General features: G+C 44.6%; 1 protein-coding gene across 2 annotated transcripts in view; it reads left to right on the forward strand.

Moving 5' to 3' along the window:
• LOC133961860 (signal-induced proliferation-associated 1-like protein 1) overlaps positions 1-12,176 on the forward strand; it is a 34,507-nt gene extending 22,331 nt beyond the window's left edge. For both annotated transcript variants that reach the window (XM_062397226.1, XM_062397227.1), the window contains exons 8-21: positions 1,980-2,559; positions 3,645-3,919; positions 4,518-4,769; positions 4,877-5,020; positions 5,115-5,269; positions 5,358-5,440; positions 5,698-6,116; positions 6,981-7,196; positions 7,806-7,968; positions 8,206-8,407; positions 8,675-8,824; positions 8,984-9,101; positions 9,339-9,417; positions 10,236-12,176. In XM_062397226.1, coding sequence (XP_062253210.1) covers positions 1,980-2,559; positions 3,645-3,919; positions 4,518-4,769; positions 4,877-5,020; positions 5,115-5,269; positions 5,358-5,440; positions 5,698-6,116; positions 6,981-7,196; positions 7,806-7,968; positions 8,206-8,407; positions 8,675-8,824; positions 8,984-9,101; positions 9,339-9,417; positions 10,236-10,379 — 2,980 coding nt within the window. In that variant the 3' untranslated portion in view covers positions 10,380-12,176. The remainder of the gene's footprint in view (positions 1-1,979; positions 2,560-3,644; positions 3,920-4,517; positions 4,770-4,876; positions 5,021-5,114; positions 5,270-5,357; positions 5,441-5,697; positions 6,117-6,980; positions 7,197-7,805; positions 7,969-8,205; positions 8,408-8,674; positions 8,825-8,983; positions 9,102-9,338; positions 9,418-10,235) is intronic.
• The last annotated feature ends 12,727 nt before the right edge of the window (positions 12,177-24,903 follow it).

Genomic DNA, 24,903 nt, shown 5'->3' on the forward strand with positions numbered 1-24,903 from the left:
GATTTGTCTCATTGATGAAATGGAGAGGTGCGAGACGCAAAGTCCTTGAGACAATCGAATGGTAGCCACCCCACCTGAGTCAACACTTTCTGCCTTTGGCTTCCTCTCATGTTCTGTGGATTGAGGTGCCATATGTCAAGACTTCACTCAAGACTGTCGCAAGTGTTCCCCTGGATGCTTTCCCCTGGTGGCTTGGAGACAATCCTGTGTCAGGACAAGAGAAGGGGAACAGCTACAAGGCATTGCCACTCTGCTGTGTGATGTGTCTTGAGTCTGAAATTGTAGCTGCAGAACAGAATCAAGTTAACGTTGACGTAGCAAATACTTTGGTCGCCTTGAATTGATTACAACAAACTTTCTGGATATTTTGCCTCAGTGCTCTGAAGACTGTAGTTAATTTTTGGTGAAACCCTGAGGTAAGTTATCGTTGTATGTTGTGTCAGTTTTATTAAAACATGCTGAGCAACTGATGCAGTGATTTGTCTTTGGAGTTTTTGTAAACATAAAAACACGCATCACACTCAAAGATTCTTACATACACACACAAACACACACACTAGCTTGAAGAGGTGTTTGTTTTGTATTATTGGGCATCATTTAACATGGCTTTGTTTATATATCTTGTATAACACATTGTCGGTTATGCACTGTCTTCTCTTATCTCTTAATAAGGTATACGTTATGATTTGTTGAGTCATCTGGTTATTAATAGCCAGTTGTGGCCTGCTGCTGAGATTTGGATGATGCTCAGGTCATATTGAGCCAGGCCAGAGCATTAGCGGAGTAAGTGGCCCGGGGCCAGCAGGGTGCTAATCTGCTGCTTTCAAACGCTGCCTTAAAGTCACACGGGGCCAAAGAGGCGGATTGCATAACTAGATCTTTGTTTGGGAAATGTAGGCTGTCTGTGCTCGCCAGCTCTGGCATAGCACTGCTTCTCCATACCATGATGTAGCAGAGAGTGGCAGGGTGTCAGCACTGGGAGCTGGCTTGTCAACTGTGATTGGATGTATAGTATTTATACGCCGGGTGTAGTCGGGCATGGTTTGCAACATTTCTGCTACAGGCAATGGCTGTGTTATCTGTTTAATGGACTGGAAGGCGACTTGTCAGGACTGTCACATCAGCTTATCCTAGGCCATGTCTCGGCTTTCACATTCTCATTGGCTTTTAGCGTATATGCCCCTGACTGTATGTATACATATATAATCCTCTCTATAACCATCAAATTGCCTTGAGGCATCATGCACCCAGAGTAGGAATAAACATGCAGCCCGAACAATCCAAATGGAATTTGAATCCCATTAAGTTTTAAAACAGCACATTGTTGAATAGTTTTACTTTGACCCTAGCCTGACGTTGTCAGACTCACAATTCTAGTCAGAATGTCCGACCAAAAATGTTGTGGGCGGGGCTAAATTCGTCTGGCATCCAGGCTACTTTGACCCCAGTTTCCTATGAACAACTGGTATGAGACAGAACTTCCTACACCTGTTTACTAATTCATAGTAATGCAACTCGAGGACGGTCATTGTGTGCAAATGGAATAGGAGCAGTAGATGGTAACGGGAGAAGAGCCTTGCCCGTAGGTATTTTAACGCCCTCCTTTATGCTCACAATGAATCGGGTCAAATGCAACAATACCTCAGGAAACCGTGTACAGATGTCTCCACTTTGCTTTTTAATGAGCCCACATGTGCTGTTTGTACTTGCAACCCATCACACCATATTATTTCTTGGTTATAGGAATATGCACATTTGTTTTAGTCTATGCATAATTCATGTATCTCATTTGAGATATACTTAAAGTTCTATTTTATTATTTTTGACCTGTATATGGTTTTACAGATTAGGGTTTGTTGTATTATGAAATTATAGAAGAACATAACTGCTTTAATTACCACTTTTAAAGTACTTTTATAGTTTTATAGATTATTGCAGCAGGGACCTCACAATCTGCCTCTCTTCTTCTCCCTCTGCAGTGTGGCCGTTACCCGTTCCCAGGACGTTCCCATCTTCGGCCCGCCAATCCCCAAAGGTGTGACTTTCCCCAAGTCAACAGTCTTCAGGGATTTCCTTTTGGCAAAAGTCATCAACGCTGAAAACGCTGCCCACAAGTCTGATAAGTTTGGTGCCATGGCAACACGCACACGTCAGGAGTACCTGCGCGACTTGGCGGAGCGCCACGTGACCACCACGCCGCTGGAGCCCACTGGAAAGTTCCCCTTCATCTCCCTGGCACACAAACGGCGGGAGAAGGTGCGTCCGTACAGTGGGGGGGAGCTTCGGAGTCTTGGGGCGGTGACCTGGCAGGTGCATGCAGAAGATCAGGTGGCTGGTGCCGAACGCGAGTGCCTATTGGCCATCTCCAATGACTTCATCATCCTGTTGGATCAGGAGGCCAAAGCGGTGGTTTTTAACTGTGCCACACGGGACGTGATTGGTTGGTCAACGGGGAGCCCCGCCTCCATGAAGATCTACTACGAGCGTGGTGAGAGTGTGTCACTGCGCTCGATCAACAACAACACAGAAGACTTCGGAGAGGTTGTCAAAAGACTGGAGGTCAGTGGGGTTGCACCGCTGTCTGTAATGGTACTTCTCAGTAACACACACACACACGCACACACCATCTGCTGCAGGGATCAGAGGTCACTCTGATCCCTGCATAAATCCTCTTATCTTGGACTAATAACTACTACTTTTATTGTCATGCTTACATTTTCTTACCAGAATGACGATAGAGTGCATATCTCCACCAAGGCCCAAAGTCCTCTTATGAAACCACCTTTAATATAATTTGATCTAGATATTTATTCCGCTGATACTTTATATTTACATCAGGAGCGGGTCCTCTTTACGGAAGGCACCATGTTTTTTACAGTAGTCCAAAACTGGACAAACTAAACTCCTTTAGAGTTTTTATGACAACTCAAGGCTACCATAGGTTCTGACCCCCCCCCCCCCCCAACAACATTAGAATGGAAAAACACAAGTATTGTTGGTGTTATTATAGCAACATAAGGGCGACGCCTCAAATTATACGGTCACCAGAAAAAAACGCAGCCGTTTTGTTGACTGTGATTACAAGTCACGCTAAAGCATAATACATAGTCATTTGGTGATGTGATATCATTACTGAGGTTTTTAACGTGATGTAGGTAAGACCGCGCTCTTTGGTGGGTTATTTAAATCACTCCTCAGACTTCACTCACCTTCTAATTGATGGTAAACAAAGTTAAGACATCAGTGTTGCCTGCGACCAGTACTGACACGTGCTTTTTCTTAAGAATGCAGGAATGTGTTAGTTTTTTTGTTTTTCATGGCCTTTGAAATCTTGACATGCATCAGAACAGTCCTGGGCTTTGCTGAACACTATTTACCACTATTTAATTTCTCTTAGTGAGAGGAAGGGATAGACAGGATGTCTAACAAAATGGTTAAGTATGAGGGGATTATACAGATTTTAATTTAAAGTTCTTGTATTAATTGAAATTTATTCTTTAGCCTTTCTGGGAATGGAGCACTTGTAATGAGATGTGTCTTGAATGGAAGACAATATTTAAGATTACCTGCAAAAGATTCTTACTTGGTTGCATTGTTCAATTCTTCCACTCCTCCACCGCTCCTTCTCTGTTTCTGTTCTGCAGCTGTTGACCAAGGGCTGTCAGACCACAGAGATGACCCTGCGCCGCAACGCTCTGGGCCAGCTGGGCTTTCACGTCAACTTCGAGGGCATTGTAGCGGAAGTGGAGCCCTACGGTTACGCCTGGCAGGCTGGGCTGAGGCAGGGCAGCCGCCTGGTTGAGATTTGCAAGGTGTCCGTGGCCTCGCTGTCTCACGAGCAAATGATCGACCTGCTCCGCACCTCCGTCACCGTGAAGGTGGTTATCATTCCTCCACATGAGGACTCCACACCGCGCAGGTACAGTTAACAAGCTGTTTTCGGACATGAACTCCGGAGAAAGCCCAGACAATGGGGTCTGGACTTTCTATGAACTTTCCCTTTCGCAAAAAAGCCACACAGCTGTAGATTTTCCTTTCAGAGGCATTTACAACAACACAGAATTCTCTGAGGCATTCAGGTGAGGGGCGGCACAGCATGCAGGAAGCAATTTATACATTTAGGTGCAGAGATGTGTTTTTTTGTTTACAACACATTAGCAGCAGCATTGGCTCTTATCACCAAAATGAATTTATCCAAGTTCAGTGGCATCCTTTACTTGCATGACATGTTTTTGGGATCCTGAGCTATTTGTATTATTTGGTGGATTTTTTCAGATCTGTATCCGTTGTGAGGAAAGAAACGTCATCAACATGCCCACTCGCTCACTGTGAACCCAGATAATCTCTTTTGGTTTTTTGACAAGCTTGCGTGGGAGCTGTCAGAAAACGTCCATATAGTTCTATATTTATGTCTAGTATGTATAGCTCAAAGAGAGACTGCAGTTATTGCAGCTGTATGTAGTTTTTTAAGTTTGACACTGTCGTATTCTGACCCTGAACCTTTTATGTGGCAACAGAGGCTGCTCGGAAATCTACCACATGCCACTAGTGGACTACAAGAACCACAAGGAGGGAATGCCCTATGAGTTAAAGTTCCCCTTCCGCCCGGCCAACAACAACACAAAGTGGCCACGCACCTCATCCAGCCCTCAAACACGCGCCACAGGGGGAACGCTGATCAAGGCCCCGCCCCCAGACCACAGTGACCGAAACTCTGCTGTTATTCCTCGGAGTGTGTCCAGCGACGGTCGGCCAAACAACCCCAAAAGGTTTGCAAAATAGATTGTTATGCTCTAATGAAACCTGCAGACTATGAACTAAGGCTGTCTGGTGGCAGTATTCGTCTTGAATGAAATCCTGAAATGTGTCCTCACAGATACTCGCCAGGGAACGACAACTACGCCATGGCCTGCTCCATCGTGATGGGTCGCACACTGCACAACACAAACTCCCCCTCCAACCTCTCCTACCCCGACACCATGAGCTCCACCAACTGGAGGCAGAAGTCTGCGCCTGATGGGTACGTTTTTCTTCCCGTGGCAAGTGGTTATACACCTCATACAAAATTGGCCTGCTGCACTTCCTGCAAGTGACCTTCTTCATCCTCCCTCTAGGTTTAATAACAACAACTGCCAGTCCCCTGTGTCATCGGCGCGGCAGGTAGTAGGTGACGCTGCCAATGGGATCAAAAGTTGCTCAAGCACTGGCGTCGGATGGTCCCGAACAGGGGAGGTTGATGCGAGCAGACAGGGAGACAAAGCCAATGCAGGTAGGAGGAACTATTAGCGATAGGATCGAACAACACATAGCTTCGATAATAATGTCCCTTATCTTTGTTGTGTCTTTGCTTCCTGCAGACACTGGGGTTTCCAAGGCGGTGATTCCTCGACTGCAGCTGGCAGAGCAGAGCAGCCACATGTCTCCAAACAAAAGCACTAAGGTGAGCTGGAATCAACAAGCACCACATGTAATTTCCTTCCCTTGTAAGCGCTACAGTAAGTGTATATCAACCCTGCACCAAGGACGGTCATTAAAATGTTTCCTAGCACTTCAGTGGTAATCGTAGGTTCTCAGTCATCGAAGAGAGACAGAGGTGACACTCTGGGAAACCAGTTTTGGGAATATTTACAGCAAAATATCAGGAAACCATGTTTTTTAAGTTTGAAAATGACTGTTTGACTTCTCATGTGTCAATAGTTGGATGCTCCATATTCATCGAGCCAGTCGAGCAGCAACACGCTCTCAAGCAACGCCTCCAGCTCAGCCCACAGCGATGAGAAATGGTACGAAGTCAGCTCACGTTCAGGAGTACGGAGCGATCTAGAGCTGAACGGCTACCTCCAGGGCGCCTCCACTGACAGTGGCATCGACGCCACCTCCTTCACCGCCACCCAGAGCAGCACTTCCTCCTCCACAGGTGCCTTCAGGGCTAAGGACAAAATCCCATGGCAGGATGACACAGCAGGCAGCCAGAGGGTAACTGACAGTTCACCTCCAACTCCAGACTCTCTTGTTGCCGTCGGCGGCAGCGATGTCCCAGCGAAGAGCCCGACAGCGTTTCCACTCGGGCCTGACGATGGCTCCTACAGCCTGAACGATGCCAGCTCCCACTCCAGGTGTGCTGCTGTTCTGTTACCGTCAGCTCTGCAGGAAGCTGAAGAATATGTATCCTCGCATCAATGTTTAATTAAACAGACAGTGATTCATTGTAGTCTAGATATATCCTGCACCGGAGCAGATGGAAAAGTCCGGGGCTCTGTGGTTTGGCAATAACAAAGTGAGAGGAAGACAGGAATAACTGTGTGGGTGTGAGCATGTGTGTGTGTGTGTGTGTTTTGCATTTGTATGCGTCTCCATTCCCTGGTATCAGTGCTAGAAATAAGTGCTTGAAGTTGCTAGAAGATAGAGACTGAGCTCAGCTCCGTTCTCCTTCTTTTCTAAATCCCACATTCTTTGAGTCAACCAAAGCTTTCTTTCCCTCTCTCCTTCAGTCCGCCAGAAATAACTCTTCTCCACCAGACCTGTATATCGGCTGCTATGTATTGTGCATACACACACAGACATAAAGCATGCTGTTTGAAAATACAAGCTTTTATGTCAAACTTCGGGGAAACGTTATTTGAAGGCGCTGAGAAGGAAGTGCAAGGACATTGTGCCCTATTTTGTTATTTATGAATTCATTAGTTGATCGTACTTGCAGGAGTGGCAGATGAATTGATTGAACATGTGGTGAGAGAATCTGACTGTTCTGACAGCCTTAATGCTACTGTTAATATATTTTTTTTCTGTTTTTAAAGAAATACATTTCTAGTCAAATTAATGAATATGTCCTCCACTGTATGAAATATTCTTCATATGCAAAATTAAAATTAAACAACATAACTCCTGACAGACTTTGCTGCCACTTCTGCTTGTGTGTTTTACCATTACATGAAAATCAAAGTCTGTGACGCTTTTCTCTTGTCTCATGTCGCCTCCAGTTCTGGCCACTCAGGGAGCCCGATGGGTCACGGCTGCAGCCCAGTGTCCCCACAGGACGAGACGGCTGAGGCAGGCACTTCGTCTACATCCCAGAACCCCCAGTCTCCAGGGACCAAGAGTTTCTACCCCCGTCAAGGAGCGACCTCGAAGTACCTGATTGGCTGGAGGAAACCAGGCGGAACCGTCAACTCTGTGGACTTTGGCAACACACGCAAGTAAGTTTTTACTCATCCGCTGTGAATGGTTAAAACCATATTTTATAGATTTATAGATTTTGTCACATTTTGTCCCAATGACTGCTCAGCTTGTGTTGATGCTTTTCGTAATTTGGTCAACACTGCCATCATGTGGTGAAGCTGTGTATTTTACTGTTTTATTACCAGGAAAGAGTGATGAAAGAAACATCCTCTTTTTATTCAATTGAGGCAACATATGTCTTTTGTGTATGACTCAAAGAGCAAAAATGTATTTGTGTTGGATGACAGCTACTGTGCAGCGGTTCAGCAAACCACAGTTGTTCCTGATGAAGCAATCATGTGTCATGTTAAGGGAAATTGTCATTTACATTTCCCCCCAATTTTGACTTCTAGTCACAGAAACGTCTTCTTAAAATCTCGATCACCTCCTTTAAACTCCAGTTATCTCTATTGTCATAGTATAGAGTATAATGAGATTATTTTAATCAGTCCAGATTGTGCATTCACACAAAAACATAACAAAGATTCCTGATTTTTATGTATGTATATATTTATATATATAATCAAATGTGTGTTATTTGGATAAAAGAGGTCTTTGTCTGAGTAGAGTTTCGCTTCCCTCCCCAGACGGCACCAGAGTGATGGTCTTCTGGGCGGCCAACCACAGCTCAGGGCCAATCTCCGGGGCTCCCAGTCGCCTCAGCGGCACACTGCCAAGTCCAGCCTTGAAGAAGACTTGAAGAAGCTCATCACACTTGACAGCCCTCCACCTACTACAAGTGATGAGAAGGTACTGAGAAAAGCTGCGGTCCCATTGTCTTTACCGGTGCCTGTAAATCAATACTCCTTTCCACTATTTAAAACAGCCACTAACATCTGGCTTTTGTGTACAATCGGCAAATGATATTCTCTCCCGGGTTAAATGACTCTGGAGACTCTGTTAGAAATATTACACCTGGGTGTATAATTATAACTCTGTCTCACCTCAGACCTGTTGTTTCTTGCCCGTCTCCGTCCATATCCGCAGCCGCTGTTTCCGGGTCCGCCACCCAGTCATCGCTCCCTGCAGAGAACTCTGTCAGATGAGAGCATCTACAGCGGGCAGAGGGACCCATCCTCCAGTGGACAACGTGACACGCCCACTGACCTCCTGTTCAGCTGCTCCACCATTCCACGCTCACCCATCTCTCGCCAAGGACCAAGCCGGCGAGTGTCACACAAATCCCTGGGTGAATATTATGCTCATTCTTATTGTCTTACTTTATAGCTGGTAATAGAGGAGGGAGGGTGATACATATGTTGATTGTGGAGGAAATAAATATTATAAATTTTGATCTGGGGATTTGTAATAGGATATTTCTTCCTGCAATAATGACGACTGTACACAAAGCTTCCAAAGGCTGATTGGCTTTTATCACATTCACAATTACTAATGTAGCGTTAGCATTGGTATCGAAATGTCTCAGTGTATTTACTTTTCTGTTTCTCCTTCCCAGGAGACCTGACAGCAACAGACACCTCAGAGCTGGAGCTGGAGAAGAAGAGGCAGCAGCTGGAGGACCCAGCCCTCATGCCCCTGCCAGACAATGGGGCAGATGGTCCGCTGGACTGGGCCCACCTGGTGGATGCTGCCAAGGCCTTCGAGGGTAGGCTCACATTGTTTTCAATTCCTCTTAGAAATCAATTGGAGTAAAGGTTAATTACTACTTTCACCCATCTGTTTATTCTGGCCAGAGGAGGGCACTGTTAGTCCATATTTGTTCTCTCTCCAGGTCTAATGGTGTGTTTGACTGTTTCCTATTCAGAGCAGAGGTTGGTCTATCTAGCAGCCCAGGAGGAGAACTCCCAGGCTGAAAGTGCTGCAGCCACCAGCCCCCAGCAGGCTGAACCCCAGGCAGCCCCTCTGAGACAACCCTCGCCTGGGTAAAACTGGTTCCTCTAAATGCTTCAGGGTCTTGATTTGCCTTCAATAAGCTCGTACCAAATTGTGATCCTCCTCCTTGTTGGAACATATACAAGTGAAATATTATTAATAAAGAGCAGCCTCTCTGATTGAATTGGTAACCTTTACACAGTATAGAGACCAGTCCTTGGCCCAGAGCTTTGCTTTGAAGTATCAGTGTGTGTCTCGGCTCATGTCTTGTGTCTCCCCCTTCACAGAGAGACTCCAGCCTGTATGACGGGTAAGGTCGGCCAGCTGGAGTCAATGGTGAAGGCCCTGCAGGAGGACCTGAAGAAGGTGTGTTGAGCTTCAGTTGTACGTTTGTCAAGCATTTGCATAGAAGCCATCAATATCCAATCAGTGTATTGGCCCTTTGAGATACAACCCGACAATGGTCGCGCTCTAACCATGCCAGCTAAACATTAACCGTGGGTCCAACTGAAACAAAGCTTCCAGCCAAACACAGAGTGCACAACAGATCAAAAGCTGATATTGTGTGACTGACTGGAATGATACCTGAGTCAGGTATCTTGCTGTAGGAAGGGAAACATGTGTAAACATAGCTTCGGTTTATTATGTGTTCTCCACACTAGCTCTACAGACCTATTAAAGTAAGGGGAATAGGTTTCAGTGACGTAGATCCTAAAATAATAAATAGTAATACACTTTATTTATGCAACACTTTTCAAGTGCTGTACATAAATAAACAAGGATTTGAACACTGAATAACTAAGGTTAGTAAATTCAGGTAATTGAAATAATACAAAAAATGTAGAAAAAGATGGAAAAAATCACCCAAAATTCCCCAAAATAGATAAGAAAAAAAGAGGAATAAAAGGATAAAATCAATAAATGATAATACATGTAAGACAATTAAGCACTTTGCCAAAAAGTTTTCAGAAGTTAAAGGATTTAAAGGATGGATTCTACTTTTGGTGTATTGTTGCCTCTTTCCTCTGTAAAAAGATAAAGTACGTAGAGAGACAAAAAAATGTCAGATCAGATCTTTCACATGTGGCTTTCTTCCTGTGTTTGGTACCTTGTGGGAGCATCAGTCATCATAAGGTGCTCGTAACCAATACATTTAAGTTCATAAAAAACTTTGTCACCATCAGGAGAAAGATGCTAAGGTGTCACTGCAAGCTCAGATCCAGAGTCTGCGAGAGGACAACCAGCGCCTCCTGGAGGAGTCCTACAGCGCGTCAGCCAAGCTCAAGAAGTTCACAGAGTGGGTCTTCAACACCATCGACATGAACTGACACGTGCAGCCGCTGACTGCTTGGTATTAGGAGTTTGACCACTACTCAAGCTGATTTGCATCTTGGTCGTTCAGTACTTTGCACACTTAATGTTTCTTCAAGGACCAAAACTCATAACATGAGCTGCTTCTCGCGGGCTCTTCCAAACCAGTGCCAACCCGGACCTGAACACACTTGCCATCCTTCTTCAGCCTTGTGCATCTGTGGTATAATCAGCATGAAAGACCAAGAATCCTTACAAGAAAAGACACAGAGAATACAGAAAACGAGCTGTGGTCCAACTGTGTAACAGTTTAGATCAGCATGCGTCCCTTTCCTTAAGATTTCACAAAATTGATATGGTGCTTTGTGTCCGATCTAATGGATTGTTGGTTTCCCTGCATGCCAAAGGGATTTACAGTTACTGTCCCCGTTTAGCTGCACAGCTAATTACAAGTGAACAGATTTCCAATTAAAAAGCTCAAACACAGTTTGAAATTGGTTCCACTCAGGCACGCGTTGGTGAAATGGCCCCATATTCCCCTGATAGAGGTTGACACTTACCAAGAATTACATGACCGTGTGTTGTAAATGAATCGCTGTTTAGACATCCTCTAATTTTCACATTTCATTGGTAACAGCACTGATGAGTATTTTTTTTATTACTAACCAAAAGAAGAGAAGCTATACAAGATGCTTTAACCGTAGCAGTGTGGCTAGGTAGACGCAGACAGAGAGACTTTTTGCATAGCACATAACGTAAACACTGTAAGGTCAAGTGCCTGTCTGTTTTACCTATATAACAAGATTGTACAAGTGTATCACGTGTATGATTTCTCGAGGGTTAAAAGCAAGTTGAACTTGTTCGGGACTACTGGTCACAAGCTGATGAAAACGTGTATTGTAAAACTGAAAAATATGGGTGCCATCCTTAAATGGAGAAATTTACAGTTCAATGTCACTTATTCAGAGTTTTGTAAAAATGTGATGTTTACACTCATGTTCTCGCTCCTTCCCTCGATATGAGACTGTATGTAAAGAGTATTTATGATTCAAATGACGGCCAATTAAAGAAAAACACTCACATGCAGTCAGAGTTCTGCATGTCCTTCTAATAGTTTGAGAGAATATATAACATTTAAACTAAAAGTGTTTCAACATAAAAAAAAAAACTTGATCCAAAATAAGAATTATATGTATGTCCACACAGCTTCTTTCCAGCCTTGCCTGCTGCAGTGCAATAGAGCTGACAACATGTAAAATGCTACATGGAATAAACCCCCCCTCCTCTATCCATTGCATGCTACAAGGCCTCAATCTGATCCCTGACTCTCTCTCTGTAGATTAAAATTGGTACGGTTCAGTAAATAAATAAGATATTGCTTGAATCCTGAAATTCCAGCTACAGGTTTCTGTAGTGCGTGAATCTGCTTGTAAGCCCAGTCTGGATTTATGACCAGAGAAAGTCCTTATTTAAACCTCATACTGTAACCGTTTCCTTTTGTACTCGGATACTGTGCAACTGTATATAAGGAGAATTTGATATTCATCAGAATTTGCAGCAAGATTATTTTTTTCGATGTATCTCTGCTTTATTGGCTTGGATTTAGTGGAGCGTGACGGGAGCTATATGAAAAAGATAAACAGGGGATATATGGAGGGAGCCCGACTCGGAGACGAAGAGTCTCTGGCCTCTAGCACAGCAGATCATCCCTGCACCTTTATTCTTAACATGTGTGACAGCATGTAATTCTGTTTCCATTGAGCTGTGATGTGTACAAATGTTTATATCTATTAAAGATATTTTGTTGAATTACACTTTGCCTCGCCGAGTGGCCTCAGTGTGCCGTGTCGTCAATAACAAAGACAAAATGAGAAAAGTAATATCAGTATTAAAACTGCTTAGGGCCGTCTGAGCTGGCTGGGTGAGTCATTTGATTATGGAGGGGATCCAAGAGAGTGCAGGGTGATTTCTTTCTGAATTTCCAGTATCGTAGTCTGTTTTTGCAACACTAGGTTATTCAACATTTCCTTAGCAGCAATGTTCTGAATATTTGCACATGCACAGTGTTGTGTTGCATGTCCATATTGGCCATGACATGATCTCTTGTAATGAACCTCCAGTGGAAGAGACAAATTCATCTATATTCCAGTTCTGAGCACAAATACATTTGTTAAGTTGAAGCTAAAGAGGGTGCAGTCTGAGGAAACGAGTGGATCTCTTGATTGGAATATATTTTTTAATAACTTTTCCCTCTTCAGTTTTTCCTCTGTTGTTTCCTTGATGAGCTGCAGCTGAGGATGAACAGCGACTAAAACTGTCTGTGAAGATCTGTGAGGCTGTAGTTTGGCACAGAGGTGCTATGAGCTAACGTCAGTGCTAAGAGTTAATGTGATTTAACATTTAATATGGAGCACATTCACAATCCTAGCTGAGGGTTTTAGCCTGCAACATTTTTCTAGTTTGCACTGAACCCAAAGTAAGGGAGAGCAGGGTAATGTGAGACAGTTTTTATATTTGCTCCCCTCTAGGCGAGCTAAAATTATATATCAGTAAAATTTACCATTAATTCTGGATGTTTTCTAGCTATGGAAGTGATCAGAATGTCTTCAGGACAAAGGGCAGTGAAATTATGATTGTTTTAAAAAAAAGTGGTCTTGTGTCCCACTTTACCCCGGCTATAGGGTAAAGTGGTCCACTAACTTTTCCACTTTAAAACTACCATAACAACACATGTTGTAATAGTTAAAATCCTGACAGATGGATTGACAACCACTAATATCGGACTAGTAACAGAATCATGGGGATTGGTCAATTTATGATTATTTTGATTCATGTGATCTCTTGCACACCCTAGCTTACCTGCACATTGTTTCTGTGTAGTTTCTTGGCATGATGGCTTTTCTACAATGTTTATGACATTAAAACTAAAACATATATAATGTAATAATGTAAAATATGTTTAAGACTAAACTCAACTTGTGCTTCATGGTGGGGTAAAGTGAGACAGTTTACCCCACAGCGTTTGTTCCACTTTAGAAAAAACATCTCTTAGCAATTCAGGCTAATCTTCAGCTAGCATCAATCACATGGTTTTATATGTTGGAAGTTCACCAACATGTATGATATAAGTTGTTCTACCTGATTCAATTTGTTTTGACACAACAATTGATTAAGTTCAAAGCAAGAAAATTTACTTTTACATGCAAAAAACAATTTTTTGTGAAAAAACATACTTTCCACAGCACTAACTTCTCCTCCATGGCAAGGGGGGAATGGGAGGGGCTTGAAAACATAATGGTTAAATTACCACAAATGTGTTCCGTTGCCTGGATACAGGGGGTGTCTCACATTACCCGATGTCCCACATTACCCCGCTCTCCCCTAATGCTAAGCTAATGGATCATTAAAGAACTGGACAATTTAAAATCCTGCCATGATGGTGAAATGTTGCACCAACACCACAGACTCGGCCTAAAGGGACCTGAAGTAACATCTGGAGTTTACCACCTCCGCCTAGAGGGTTATGTTTTTGTCTGGGCTTGTTTGTTTATTTGTTTATTGGCAGGATTAAGCGAAAACTACTCAATCAATTCCCATGACATATCCTGGAGGGGTGTAACATGACACTCATGACACTTTGTTTGCCAAACAGGAATTTGGGACGAATAAGACCGTTACTGGAAAATATAGATTTAGTTAAACTGTTTGTATGATTGTTTGATCTGCATATTCTGTTATATAATGTAAAGGGAGGTTACACACAACAATAGAAATGTACTCGCAGCAATAGTTCCTCAGAATGTTCGCGTCTCGTGACTTTTACAGCCACACATTTGACATATTTGAATACAGAAAACGTAGTATGTTGATAACTTACCACACAGATTGTGTTTTCATTCAATGCCAATACAACTGGGGAAGCACATCAGCCTCAGCTGAACTCCTGAAAACATTATTGACAGATTTGACCATCTCCATATTGGAGTTGCATCAGGACGGCATAAGGACGGCCGATGGGGAGAGAATGAGGAACGTAAGTGCAACCGATGCATCTTTCATCACACATGAGCTTGTGCACGTCGTTCTAAGGCCGACTTCAAAGATCATGAATTTACCCTTTAAATAATCTCCTCTGCACATGCTCAGATGCAACCTCCGCCTCACTGTATGTGTTTGTTCTGCTGATAACGACGCACAAGGCCTTTTCAATCACTTTGCATGCATGCAGCCGGATCTCTGTCCTGTTTGTGTGTGTGTGTGTGTGTGTGGCCGCTGGTGTTTCTGTCTGGTAGGCTTGTGGCTGTTCAACAGGCTGTTCAATAATTTAGCATTAATGCAGATTATAGCATGGCTGGCCCCCTTAAAGCAGATTAGAGAAGTCCCTGTCAGCCTGCCTGCCTGCCTGTCACCTTGTTAATGACGGCCCTCCTTAATGCCAAAGCAGCTCCAGGGACAGGACGATATGCTGATCACAGGTCACTGCCCTCACTGTGGGTCGAGTGGTGGTAACCGGGGGGAAGGGGGGAGGTGATATCATATCCCTTTATGGTTGATGCACAGAGGTATAGTTGTGATAGCAGAGCTCTGATAACCGGGGGATGGGGGCACACAATATAAAGCCCTGCTCTTTTCCAGCTGAAAGAAGAGAGAAATGTGTGGAGCAAGCACCGTGGGCCGAACGAACGGTTTCACACTCAATAGGCCAACGCCAACCGTGACCCCGGGTTCCCTTGGTTACCACTTTTTCAGAGAACAGCAGTTTTGAGTCGCTCAAATTTTAATCGGCCTTTTGCCTGAAAAACTAAAAAAAAAAAACATTTTGTACTTTTATTAGTGAAAATTAGGCCTCGCAGCTTGAAGTGGAAACTAAATCTGTTTTTTAAGGTTTTTACTGTGTGGCTGCAGAATATTTGAATCGTCTCAGATATTTTTGAAAAGCTGTGAACGGGGGGGGTGTTACAGAGCCTGGACCTCGTCAAAGATAACAACACATGCACTGCTGGAAGAAAGGAACATGCAGTGTAGTTCTTTGATGACTGGTGAACTGGTTCTGTCAACACAAACATCTGTCTGTGTGTGTGTGTGTGGGGGGGGGGGGGGGGCTGTGTGTGTGGGGGGCTGTGCGCAGTGTGTGTTCATGCTGCATGCATGCATTCACAAATTGGCCATGCCATGTATTTCTGGAGTATCTTCCTCGGGGGCTTTTGGGATCTCATTTACTGCAGGAAAAAAAAAAAAGCGCTTCATTCGTCTTTGTTGCCATTTAAGCTTGAGTGAGTTCAGAGTTTCCATGAAGAGAGAGGAATGAAGGAGGGAGGAGAACATAGACATGCAGGAGAGAAGGAGACATAAGAGCATGTTTGCCATCCCCGAGCACAGGCATGGATTTAATGGCGACGTTAAAAGATATAAGCTCCAGAAACACAAATGCAAGTCGTGGGGGGAAATTGTCTAACTTGGGATCAGAGGTTGCTTGAGAAAACAAGCTGCTTGCACACGCAGCTTGGAATGGGAACTTGAAAAAGTGTTTTCTCTGAGGCAGATTTGGAATATTTATTTAGAGTGTGCATGTGTGTATGCTCAGTAACACTAACTTGTTTTTTAAAATAGCATTTCAATATCCGTCTAATGAAATGTTTCTTATTTTCAGCATCAGTGGGCGCTGCTGCAGTGTGCATCTCCCTCTGTCCTCCTTTCCTCTCCTCTGTGCATTCTCTGCTCTCTCTCTCTCTCTCTCTCTCTCTCTCTCTCTCGCGCACACAGTCACAAACACACACACACCCTCTGTGCTTGTCTTTCTCCTCACTCTGTTTTCATCTTTATATTCTCTCTAGTTCCTTCATCCCTCCTCCTTTCACAATTTGATCTACCCCTCTCTATTGCACATCATCCAGCTCTCCCTCTTCTCTCTCTCTCTCTCTCTCTCTCTCTCTCTCTCTCTCTCTCTCACCCTCCCTCCCTCCCTCCCTCTCTCAACTGTTTCGCTCTAACTCAGACTGGAGCACATGCAGACAGAGGGAGAGGGGGGATGAACGAGGAGGTGTGCACATGTGAGGATCTCCTGAACTGCCGGGGCAAGGCAGGACTGGTGAAAAGAGAAGAAGAGGAAGAAGAAGAAGAAGAGGAGGAGGAATAGAGGAATACTGCAGTGACCAGCCAGACTCTCTCTCTCTCTCTCTCTCTCTCTCTCTCTCTCTCTCTCTCTCTCTCTCTCTCTCTCTCTCTCTTGCTGCTTCACTGCTTTCATCCCCCCTGTCTTCTTCTTCCTCATCCCCTCCTCACTCTCTCTTTCTCCCCTCTTGCCAATTATACCATGAACCTGCCTGCTGCTTGTTGCTAAGGGGGAGCCAGCCGGGGGAGCAGAGTGGACCAGGCGTTATTTTGTTTCTAAGGTAATGAAGGCTTCAGTTATGGCAACTGTCAGGTGTCACAGATGTTGCATTGCACCGGGCTGCTCGCCTGCTGAGAGTGAGTACAGGGCTCTCGGATCCACAGTCTCAGTGTGGTTCTCGGGTGGATCTGGAGCACGGCTGCTTGCTTTGTGCATGTTTGTGTGTGTGTGTGTGTGTGCGTGTGTGTGTGAGAACTCTTTGCCAGGTTGTTGCAGTTAAATGGAAGCTTGTGGGGTTTGTTTATTTGGGTCATTGCAGGGGGTTCTGCGCTCCGAGTATCTGTGTGTGTGTGTGTGCAACCTCCTCATGAATTGAAATGTGCATGTGCAGAGACACAGGGCTGCACTGTACATCAGGGCTGCTCTCCGGCCGCTTTTCAGCAGCTGTCAGTGTCCGCATCCTCACTCTGACATCATGCACGGGCCTTGTGTGCACTTTGATTTGCATGCCTCAGCAGCTCAAATTGGGAGGAAGTTGTTGTGTGGCATTACCGCTTCCTGTCCATGGTGGGACCTATATTGGCCCTTTATTGTTTTCTTTAAGCAGGTGCTATGCAATCCATAGTCTCCTGCCTCCGTCTATATGGTCTTCGAGGCGCGCGCAAAGATTATCCGTCTAATGTGCTCAGGCTCTAAAAAGGGCACAGACGTGTCAGCCAATGGGGAGTGCTGCACACCGCACTTCTGGTGGCGATAACAAACAGTGAGGCGAGAGCGGATGATTGCTTATTCACTCATGCGCATCACCATGCTCCGCCGTGTCACAGATTGAAGTGATGAAGCCAACTTGCATGTTGTGCATCACGCTTACTTTTAGCTCAATTAAAATGTTCCTCTCTTCTTTTTTTTTAAGATTAAGATGCATTTATTAGTCCCAAACACATGCACAGACATGCAAAGGCACACTCATGCAGGTAGGGAAACGTAACCTCTGCTTTTGACCCATCTGGTGCAGGACACACAGAGCAGTGAGCGACCATGTACGGCGCCCGGGGAGCAGATGTTGGGGGAGTAGGGTGCCTTGCTCAGGGGCACAAGACAGGGTAGGGAGAATCCTCTTGGATTTTTGGACAGATAAATCCAGGTTTGTCTTTTTGTTGTTTCTCCGTGGAGTCGAACCAGAGACGAACCAGAGACCTTTTCTGCCCATAGTCCAAGTTTCTGCCACTAGATCACAAGTTTGCAGTTGCTCAAACTTGTAGCACAGCTGCAGTTCAACTTCTCCCGATGCAATGCCAGCGTCCGGGCCCTCTGCAACCTGCTGTGCTACCTATTCCGTTAATGTATGAAGATTTCATATTGTGCCTGCTCATGTGTGCCTGTCATGAAAGGCTGCCTGTATCCTCTCTCTCTCCTCAATAGCTCATCACGGCTCTTTCTTCTAGAACACGAAAAGCTGTTGCAGTGAATAGTGAGGCCCAGCAAGCCGTGTGATTAATATTATTATTATTTTATCACTGGTAGCCTCATCCCCCGCACTTTGTCTTTCATGAGTACCAAAAAATTATCAATGTGTTGAACTTTGTAATCCCCCCCCCCCCACCCCCCACCCCCCTCTCCTCTTCAGGAATAAAAGGACTAACAGAAGCTTTAACCCATTTACTACACATGCAAGGGCCCTCAATGGTTGAGGATGGACGGGGGGTGTGAGCGTCAGTGTACGGGAATCCTTAGTTACACAGATTTAATTCTCCTGAAGGGGGGGGGGGGATGTGATGAGGACTGCGTGGAGGTTGTAAATAAATCCTTTTACAGCGGCTGTTAAAGTATGAAGCCTGAGCTGGGGGGTGGGGGGGTTATGTGGGGAGTGCAGGCGGATCGGAGGTAGCCATCGTATGAATGCAGTTAATGGAGTCAACGTGAAAAAAAAAAGCGAACACGGCGGTCGGCATCAAGCGCGGTTAGACCATCGGCATCAACTCACCGAGGTTTCATTCATTATCAACGTCTGTTTCATGTTCCATGTAACATGACTCATCAATCTTCACTGCAGTGGTTCACCACTTTTCTTATCAGATCAGAATTCAGTTCTGGCCAATGGTGACACTCTGTAGAGAAGATGCTGTATATAGACCATACACAAAACAATAGACAATACAGGGAGAGTGGGGACAGTCTCATCACGTTTTGCATTCCTCTCATTTATCTCAGAGACTATTTGGAGTAGAACACAGAAGACTTCTGTATATTCAACTAACAGCTGTTCTCCATTGAAAGATGACATATCATCCACGATGTTTGTTTGAATGGAAGAAGCAAGATTTTGCAACATGTTGGAAATATTACAATTTTCACTGTTTGAGTTTTGCTTTTGTCTCAATAAGAACATTTAAATTGAAAATATGGAGAGTTTAGTTAATATTCTATTATTAACTAAATATTAACATATATTAATATTGATCAGATAACATTTAGTTGTTTTAATACGTAAAACAGACCTGTACTTTGAGTCATGTGCAAATGTTACAGATGCTATTCAATTTCTATATTTCAGAGTGAGAAAGGTAGAGTGGAACAAAAAGCTTTTATTCTCTTGACATATTAATTGTGTGAGACTGAAACTTTAAAAATATTTCAAATTAGTTTTTCTGTAGAGCTGCTTAACGAGTTGTTGCAACTGTCCCCACCCTATCCACAATAATAGGTCATGCACAATTGTTTTAACACTCAATAAACAACACATATTCACTTTCTAAATAAAGACACGTTTTCACGGTTGTATTTTATGATCATGATTTCACGTCATCGCTTTGTTATTATTCACAAATCATCAGTGTGTACCTGTGTTTTCTCATTTGGGACAATTGGGGACCACTGCTGCAGACGCCTCCTCTCCGAGACAGCAGCGTATATTTTAGCAGCTGAATGTCACGTCGATAAAGGGCCAGGGGAATTTTTGGGCTGCCAGGGGATAAAAGATAGATGAGGCTGACTGATGTTTATCAAATGTCATTTTGTGTCATGCCACTGTCCAGCGGATGTCGGGGCTGTGTTCACATGCTGCATCCGTTTCTTTCACAGGACCGAGTGAAACCATGGCCGAGGGGTCCAGAGACCAGGGAGGCGCTGGCACCACTGATCCTGAGGAGGACTCCCCCAATATGATCGTCTACAGAAAGGCAAGGTTCACTGTGTGTGTGTGTGTGTGTGTGTGTGTGTGTACGTGTGCGCTGTGGTTTCTATGCTATGTGAAGGGGCTGCAGAAACATTTGCTGAGGAGCAATGACCTCCAGAGAGGCTGATCACAGTTCAGACTGGTCTATATCAGTGTGTATCCAACACATGTTAAACTCATGTGTCAGTAAGCTTCTCTTTCAAACATCTGCTTTACGTCACAAGGAACTCTGCCTGCCCTGCTGCAACGCCCCTGGTCCTCCCACTATACCCATCACAATTCTGGCAAACTTCATCCCTCCGATGACTTAATAAGCTCTAAATCCCATCAGCGAGGGGTCCTTTCAGTGTCAAGGGTAATTACCTTGTCCCCATGGCACCTCACTTTCAATGGCTGCTATTTGATCGGAGGGGTCGAGCAGCATTGCTGGCTAATTATGTGGATGTTGGGCTTGGGAGGAAGTGGCTGATTCTCCAGGGCTCGGATTGGGAACAGCCACTGAGGGGGTGGTTATTACTCCTCGGCCGACGCATAGCTTGTTATTTCTGCTGCAGCGCTGTGACAGCCCACTCAAAAGACAAAAAAGAGGAAAGAAAAAGCTTCCTTTGATCAGATTTAAACCACGGGATCCACTGCTGCCGCTGAGCCTGCCGTCTCCATTATGGTAAAAAGTGCGCGGCAGTTGACAGATCCCGTCCCACTGTCCCAAATCTGTTGTTTCATCCCGCTCATGATGGTTGTGTGCTCACATAGCTATGTAAACACATTAGTGTGTGGTGGGGGGGGCGCAATAAGGATGTGAAATAATTGCTGACAGTGGCAGCCTCGGTTGGTAAATCTCCCTTTTTAACGTGTGTTGTTAAGTGTGTTGTCACCGCGTACTGTGACTTGCTGAAGAATTCCCACCTCCATCTTTGGGAAAGACGCCTCCAATCTGCGGCTCACGTGGAGGAACTGTCACGACCTCCTTTGTGCTGCGAGACTTGAGAAATCTCTCGCGCCGCGTCTGACTGGGATTGTGTGCGATGAACAGAGTGTCACACGTCAGCAGTTGGCAGCACAAAGGGAAGTGGAAGTGCATCGACAGCAACAATTCACTGGTCCATTGTGGGATATATACTGCCCCTGTTAGGGAGGCAGTGAGACTCACTTAAAGCCTCTGCCGGGAATCCAGGAATGATAATCAATAATCAAATTAGAGCTAGAACAGTCACAGAGAAATCTCTCTCCGAATCTTAGATTCATGTCAGACGTCACATTACTGTCCAAAAATATTTGGATGATGCATCCAGGTGCGTTTGATGTCGTGCTTGGTAATGCGTTCATTATTTATGCAGCATTGTCTTTATCCTCCGTGTTTACTAAGAAGCTGCCGCACACAGAGAACACAGTGTAACTGGGTGTAATAAGAGCTTTCTTCATGGGTTTCTTCATGGATTTCACGGTGTAATCTTCATTATGTAACAACAAGACTGGAGGCCACACGTTTATCAGGCTCGTTGTTGCTTGTCAGGCCGCCGCCGCAGGGAATGTTCATCATTTCATGTTTTAGTCATAAGGAGCGACAACAGACAGATGATTCCGAGAGTGACGGTATATATCTGCACTCGCTGCTTTGAACATTCTATTCATTCAAAGCTTTTGGTGGAGAAATCTGAGGATACAATGCAGATATATGCAGAAGTATTTTTCAGATAGAAATAAGAATTTGAGCCACAGTATTTCTCTTTGACGTTTAATTGCTGAGATTGCTGCACAAATGCAATCTCACTATCAGTTGTCTATTCGACACCATATTTATTTATTGTTCTTTTACTCAATACACACAAAAGGTGACATATTACTAGTATTGGCTTCACTTTAAGGGGAAGAGAATCTCAGATTTATCAAGAAACAATGAAATCAGCAAGATTTGATCCAGACGGGGAGAACTCCAGTGGCATAGTTTCTCCTTTCCCAATTTCTTATTATTTTACTCAATTTGTTATGACTATTTTATATCTAATTAAAAAGGGCTTAATTCTAGTAACATTGACTTTCTTCTGAACAAATAATACCACAAATTTTATCATTTTTCAATACGTCCCTCACCTTTCTTCACGAATCTTTGAAATTATGATGACATCTAATCTAAAAATATGACTGACCCATATTTGACTCCATGCAATCCTCACGCTTCACTTTACATCCCTCTTCTCTTTTTTGTACACTTTCCAACTCTTCTATCTACTTTAAACTGCTTTTTCATACAAATTCAAGTCAGCAGCTCAGTTCAACTTCTGCTTGTGCAGACGCCAAGAAACCTCCGAAATCCCACTTTCTCGTTTAATTGATGTAGTGACTTAATTCCACCTCAGTTCCTGTCACAGCCCTGCGGATGTCAAAGAGTCCACTAGATAGAGAGGTGCCAGGGCTTCGAGGGCAGAGCGCCCACGGCCTCTGGACCCGGTGGGTGGGTAGCCTGGCGCAGCGTGGAGGCGCCGCTCGCAGAGAGAGGCAGATGGCCGCAAATATGTTCGGTCGCCTGGGAAAACACTGGCAGCTCCATCCCAAAGGCCTGAGCCCCTGTCAGCTGAATTCTTCATAAGAGTGGGACGTATCTGTTTGAAAAGTTCGGGAGGCTAGGGTTAAAATACATTTACTTACATTGCCTTATATGTTTCCAAACTATCAAGTTAACTGTGTAGGCATTGGGACAAAGGTGAACATGGTGTGTTGAGCCATTAGAGAGGCTGAGTGCTGTGGAGGGAGATAGTCTCATGTCCGTACAGTGTAGGTGCTGCTGTGCGATATCGTTCTGTCTCCTCCTCCCACGAAAAAAAAAAAAGAGGGAGTGAAGCAAAACAATCCAATAGCCGCACGCCATCTTACTGCCTCGAGAACTTGTACGGAAATGTTGGTGGAACAGAAATAGGTTGCACACATATTGTGAATACCCCCATACACACACACAGAGGAGGTCAGACACAACGATTCATGCTGGCCTGATGCGCATTTCCTGTTTTATTGTTGCGAGATCTCCGTGCTATGTTTGGCATGTTTACCACGGAATATGGTGGGTGGATGAGACATAAACAAGAAGACAATGATGAGCATATAGCTGTGCAGGGAAAGGCAATTAAGCTGCGTTCAAGGCTCTGATGGGGTAAAGCTAGCACACTATTAACCGCTAATAACTCTCATCCCGCAGTGCAGGTGTTTGTCTCCCCCTTTGACGTGGGGGGCTGGGGTGCATCCGAGCTGTGGTGATCACCTGGATTTTTGACACACACAGTTAATTGTTGCTGAAGGACTAAAACCCTCCAGTCCCACCACCACCGCCACCCAGTGGGAGCCGAAGCATTCGTGCTGCATCCCTTTCTTCTTTGATACTCAGGCTATTAAAAGTTTGACTGGATGATTCTTGGCAGTCGACTCACAGCGGGAGGTCGGCGTTACATCCGTAGCATGTGTGCTAGGGGTAGCGCAGCACGTTGGTCCAGATGGGTTCTCGGAGCCACTGGCGTGTAAATACTAGAAATGAGCCAAGCCAGGAAGTTCAAAGGCTCTGCTCGCTGCCAGTGGCCCTCGGTTGTGTGTGTAAGCTTTAGCACGCCATTAGCAGGGACAACACTTTTATTGACAATTGCAACTGTGTTATTTCTTCTGTAAATGGATGTCAGCAACCTGTGGTAATTGAATAGCTCCTTCTGTAGATGAGTAATTCTGCTTCTCAGCTATGTTGGCAATGTGGCTATTTGCAGTATCATTCTGTCATTCAGTCGGTCCCATTGACTTTTTGTAAAGATGGATGACATGAAGGCTTCCCCAAAGTGAAACCAAAGCGGGTTGTTCGCCCCCTGGTGGCTGCCTGCTGTATAGGTCATAAATCTGACCTCCTCCATGTTGTGGAGGGGACATGGACCAAAGTAAATGTAAAATGGTATATATTTATATAGCACCTCTTTAGTCTTGTTGACCACTCACTTCACAGTACAGTTTATTTATTCACCTTCTCACACACACATTCATAAAGTGTGTCTGTGGACAGCAAACACGGCAAATCACACCGATGACTGCGTCCCTTTTATACACAAATAAAAACAAGCTTCTGGATATGCTCTTTACTTCATGTGTGTTCATTAACACTTACGTTACCATACAGTGTTGGAAGCAAAGGGGTCTTTGTACTTCCTGTTATTATTATTATGAGTTTTCTTATATACTATATATCGGTGCTGTTCTTACTACTTTTCCTCTTCTTCTTCCACATTCATTTCTTTTATCAGCCTTTGTTCTGCTTCCTGCTGATAAATAATTGAATCTCATTTCAAGCATCCCGTCCTCGGAAAAATATCTTGTCCACTGGGACCTCATACACCCCCCCCCCCCCCCTTCATTTATTCATATCCAGCACTTGGTATTTTTTTTATCAGTGTATGTGCTCTTAAACATGAATAGGGAAGCACTTGAGGAGAAAAGAACATTGGATGCAGGGAAAAGATGCTCCTAATGTCTTGATAGAACATTTCCACTCACACAGACAGATGTGATCACAGTGTTGTGGTACTTGGTGGTGAAGCTTTGCTCCTGTAGAAGCAGCTATGGGATGAATTACAGCTGGTGTCACACCTGGGTCACCCCTTCATACTAACACACCCTGAGTGGTGGTAGAGGAGGAAATTACCGTCAATGCCAACCCTCACCTCCCACAGTGCCTCATGAGCGGCTGTCAGCTGGCTGGGTTTAGGATAATGTACAGTCGGGACACCGAGGGAGTTCTCTCCCATCCCACGGAGCGGATGATATGGAAATAAAGTAGAAAATTACAGCGATCACACTACCAGTTAAACACTGACTCCCCCTTGAGTGGCAGGAGATGAGGAAATTACTGTAAATGACAAAAATCCCTCATTCCCCTACCACTGACAGTTTGCAGGTTTAGAGCGCTGAAGCGGTCAGACGACAACTCGCCTGCCTGTCTTCTCTCTGCCGTCCATGAGTCACACTCTCTTCTCTCTCTGAAGTGCCCCTGGGGCCCGCGGTATATCGCTCC

Source organism: Platichthys flesus, chromosome 10 (assembly GCF_949316205.1).
Source record: "Platichthys flesus chromosome 10, fPlaFle2.1, whole genome shotgun sequence".
NCBI classification, from domain to species: Eukaryota; Metazoa; Chordata; class Actinopteri; order Pleuronectiformes; family Pleuronectidae; genus Platichthys; species Platichthys flesus.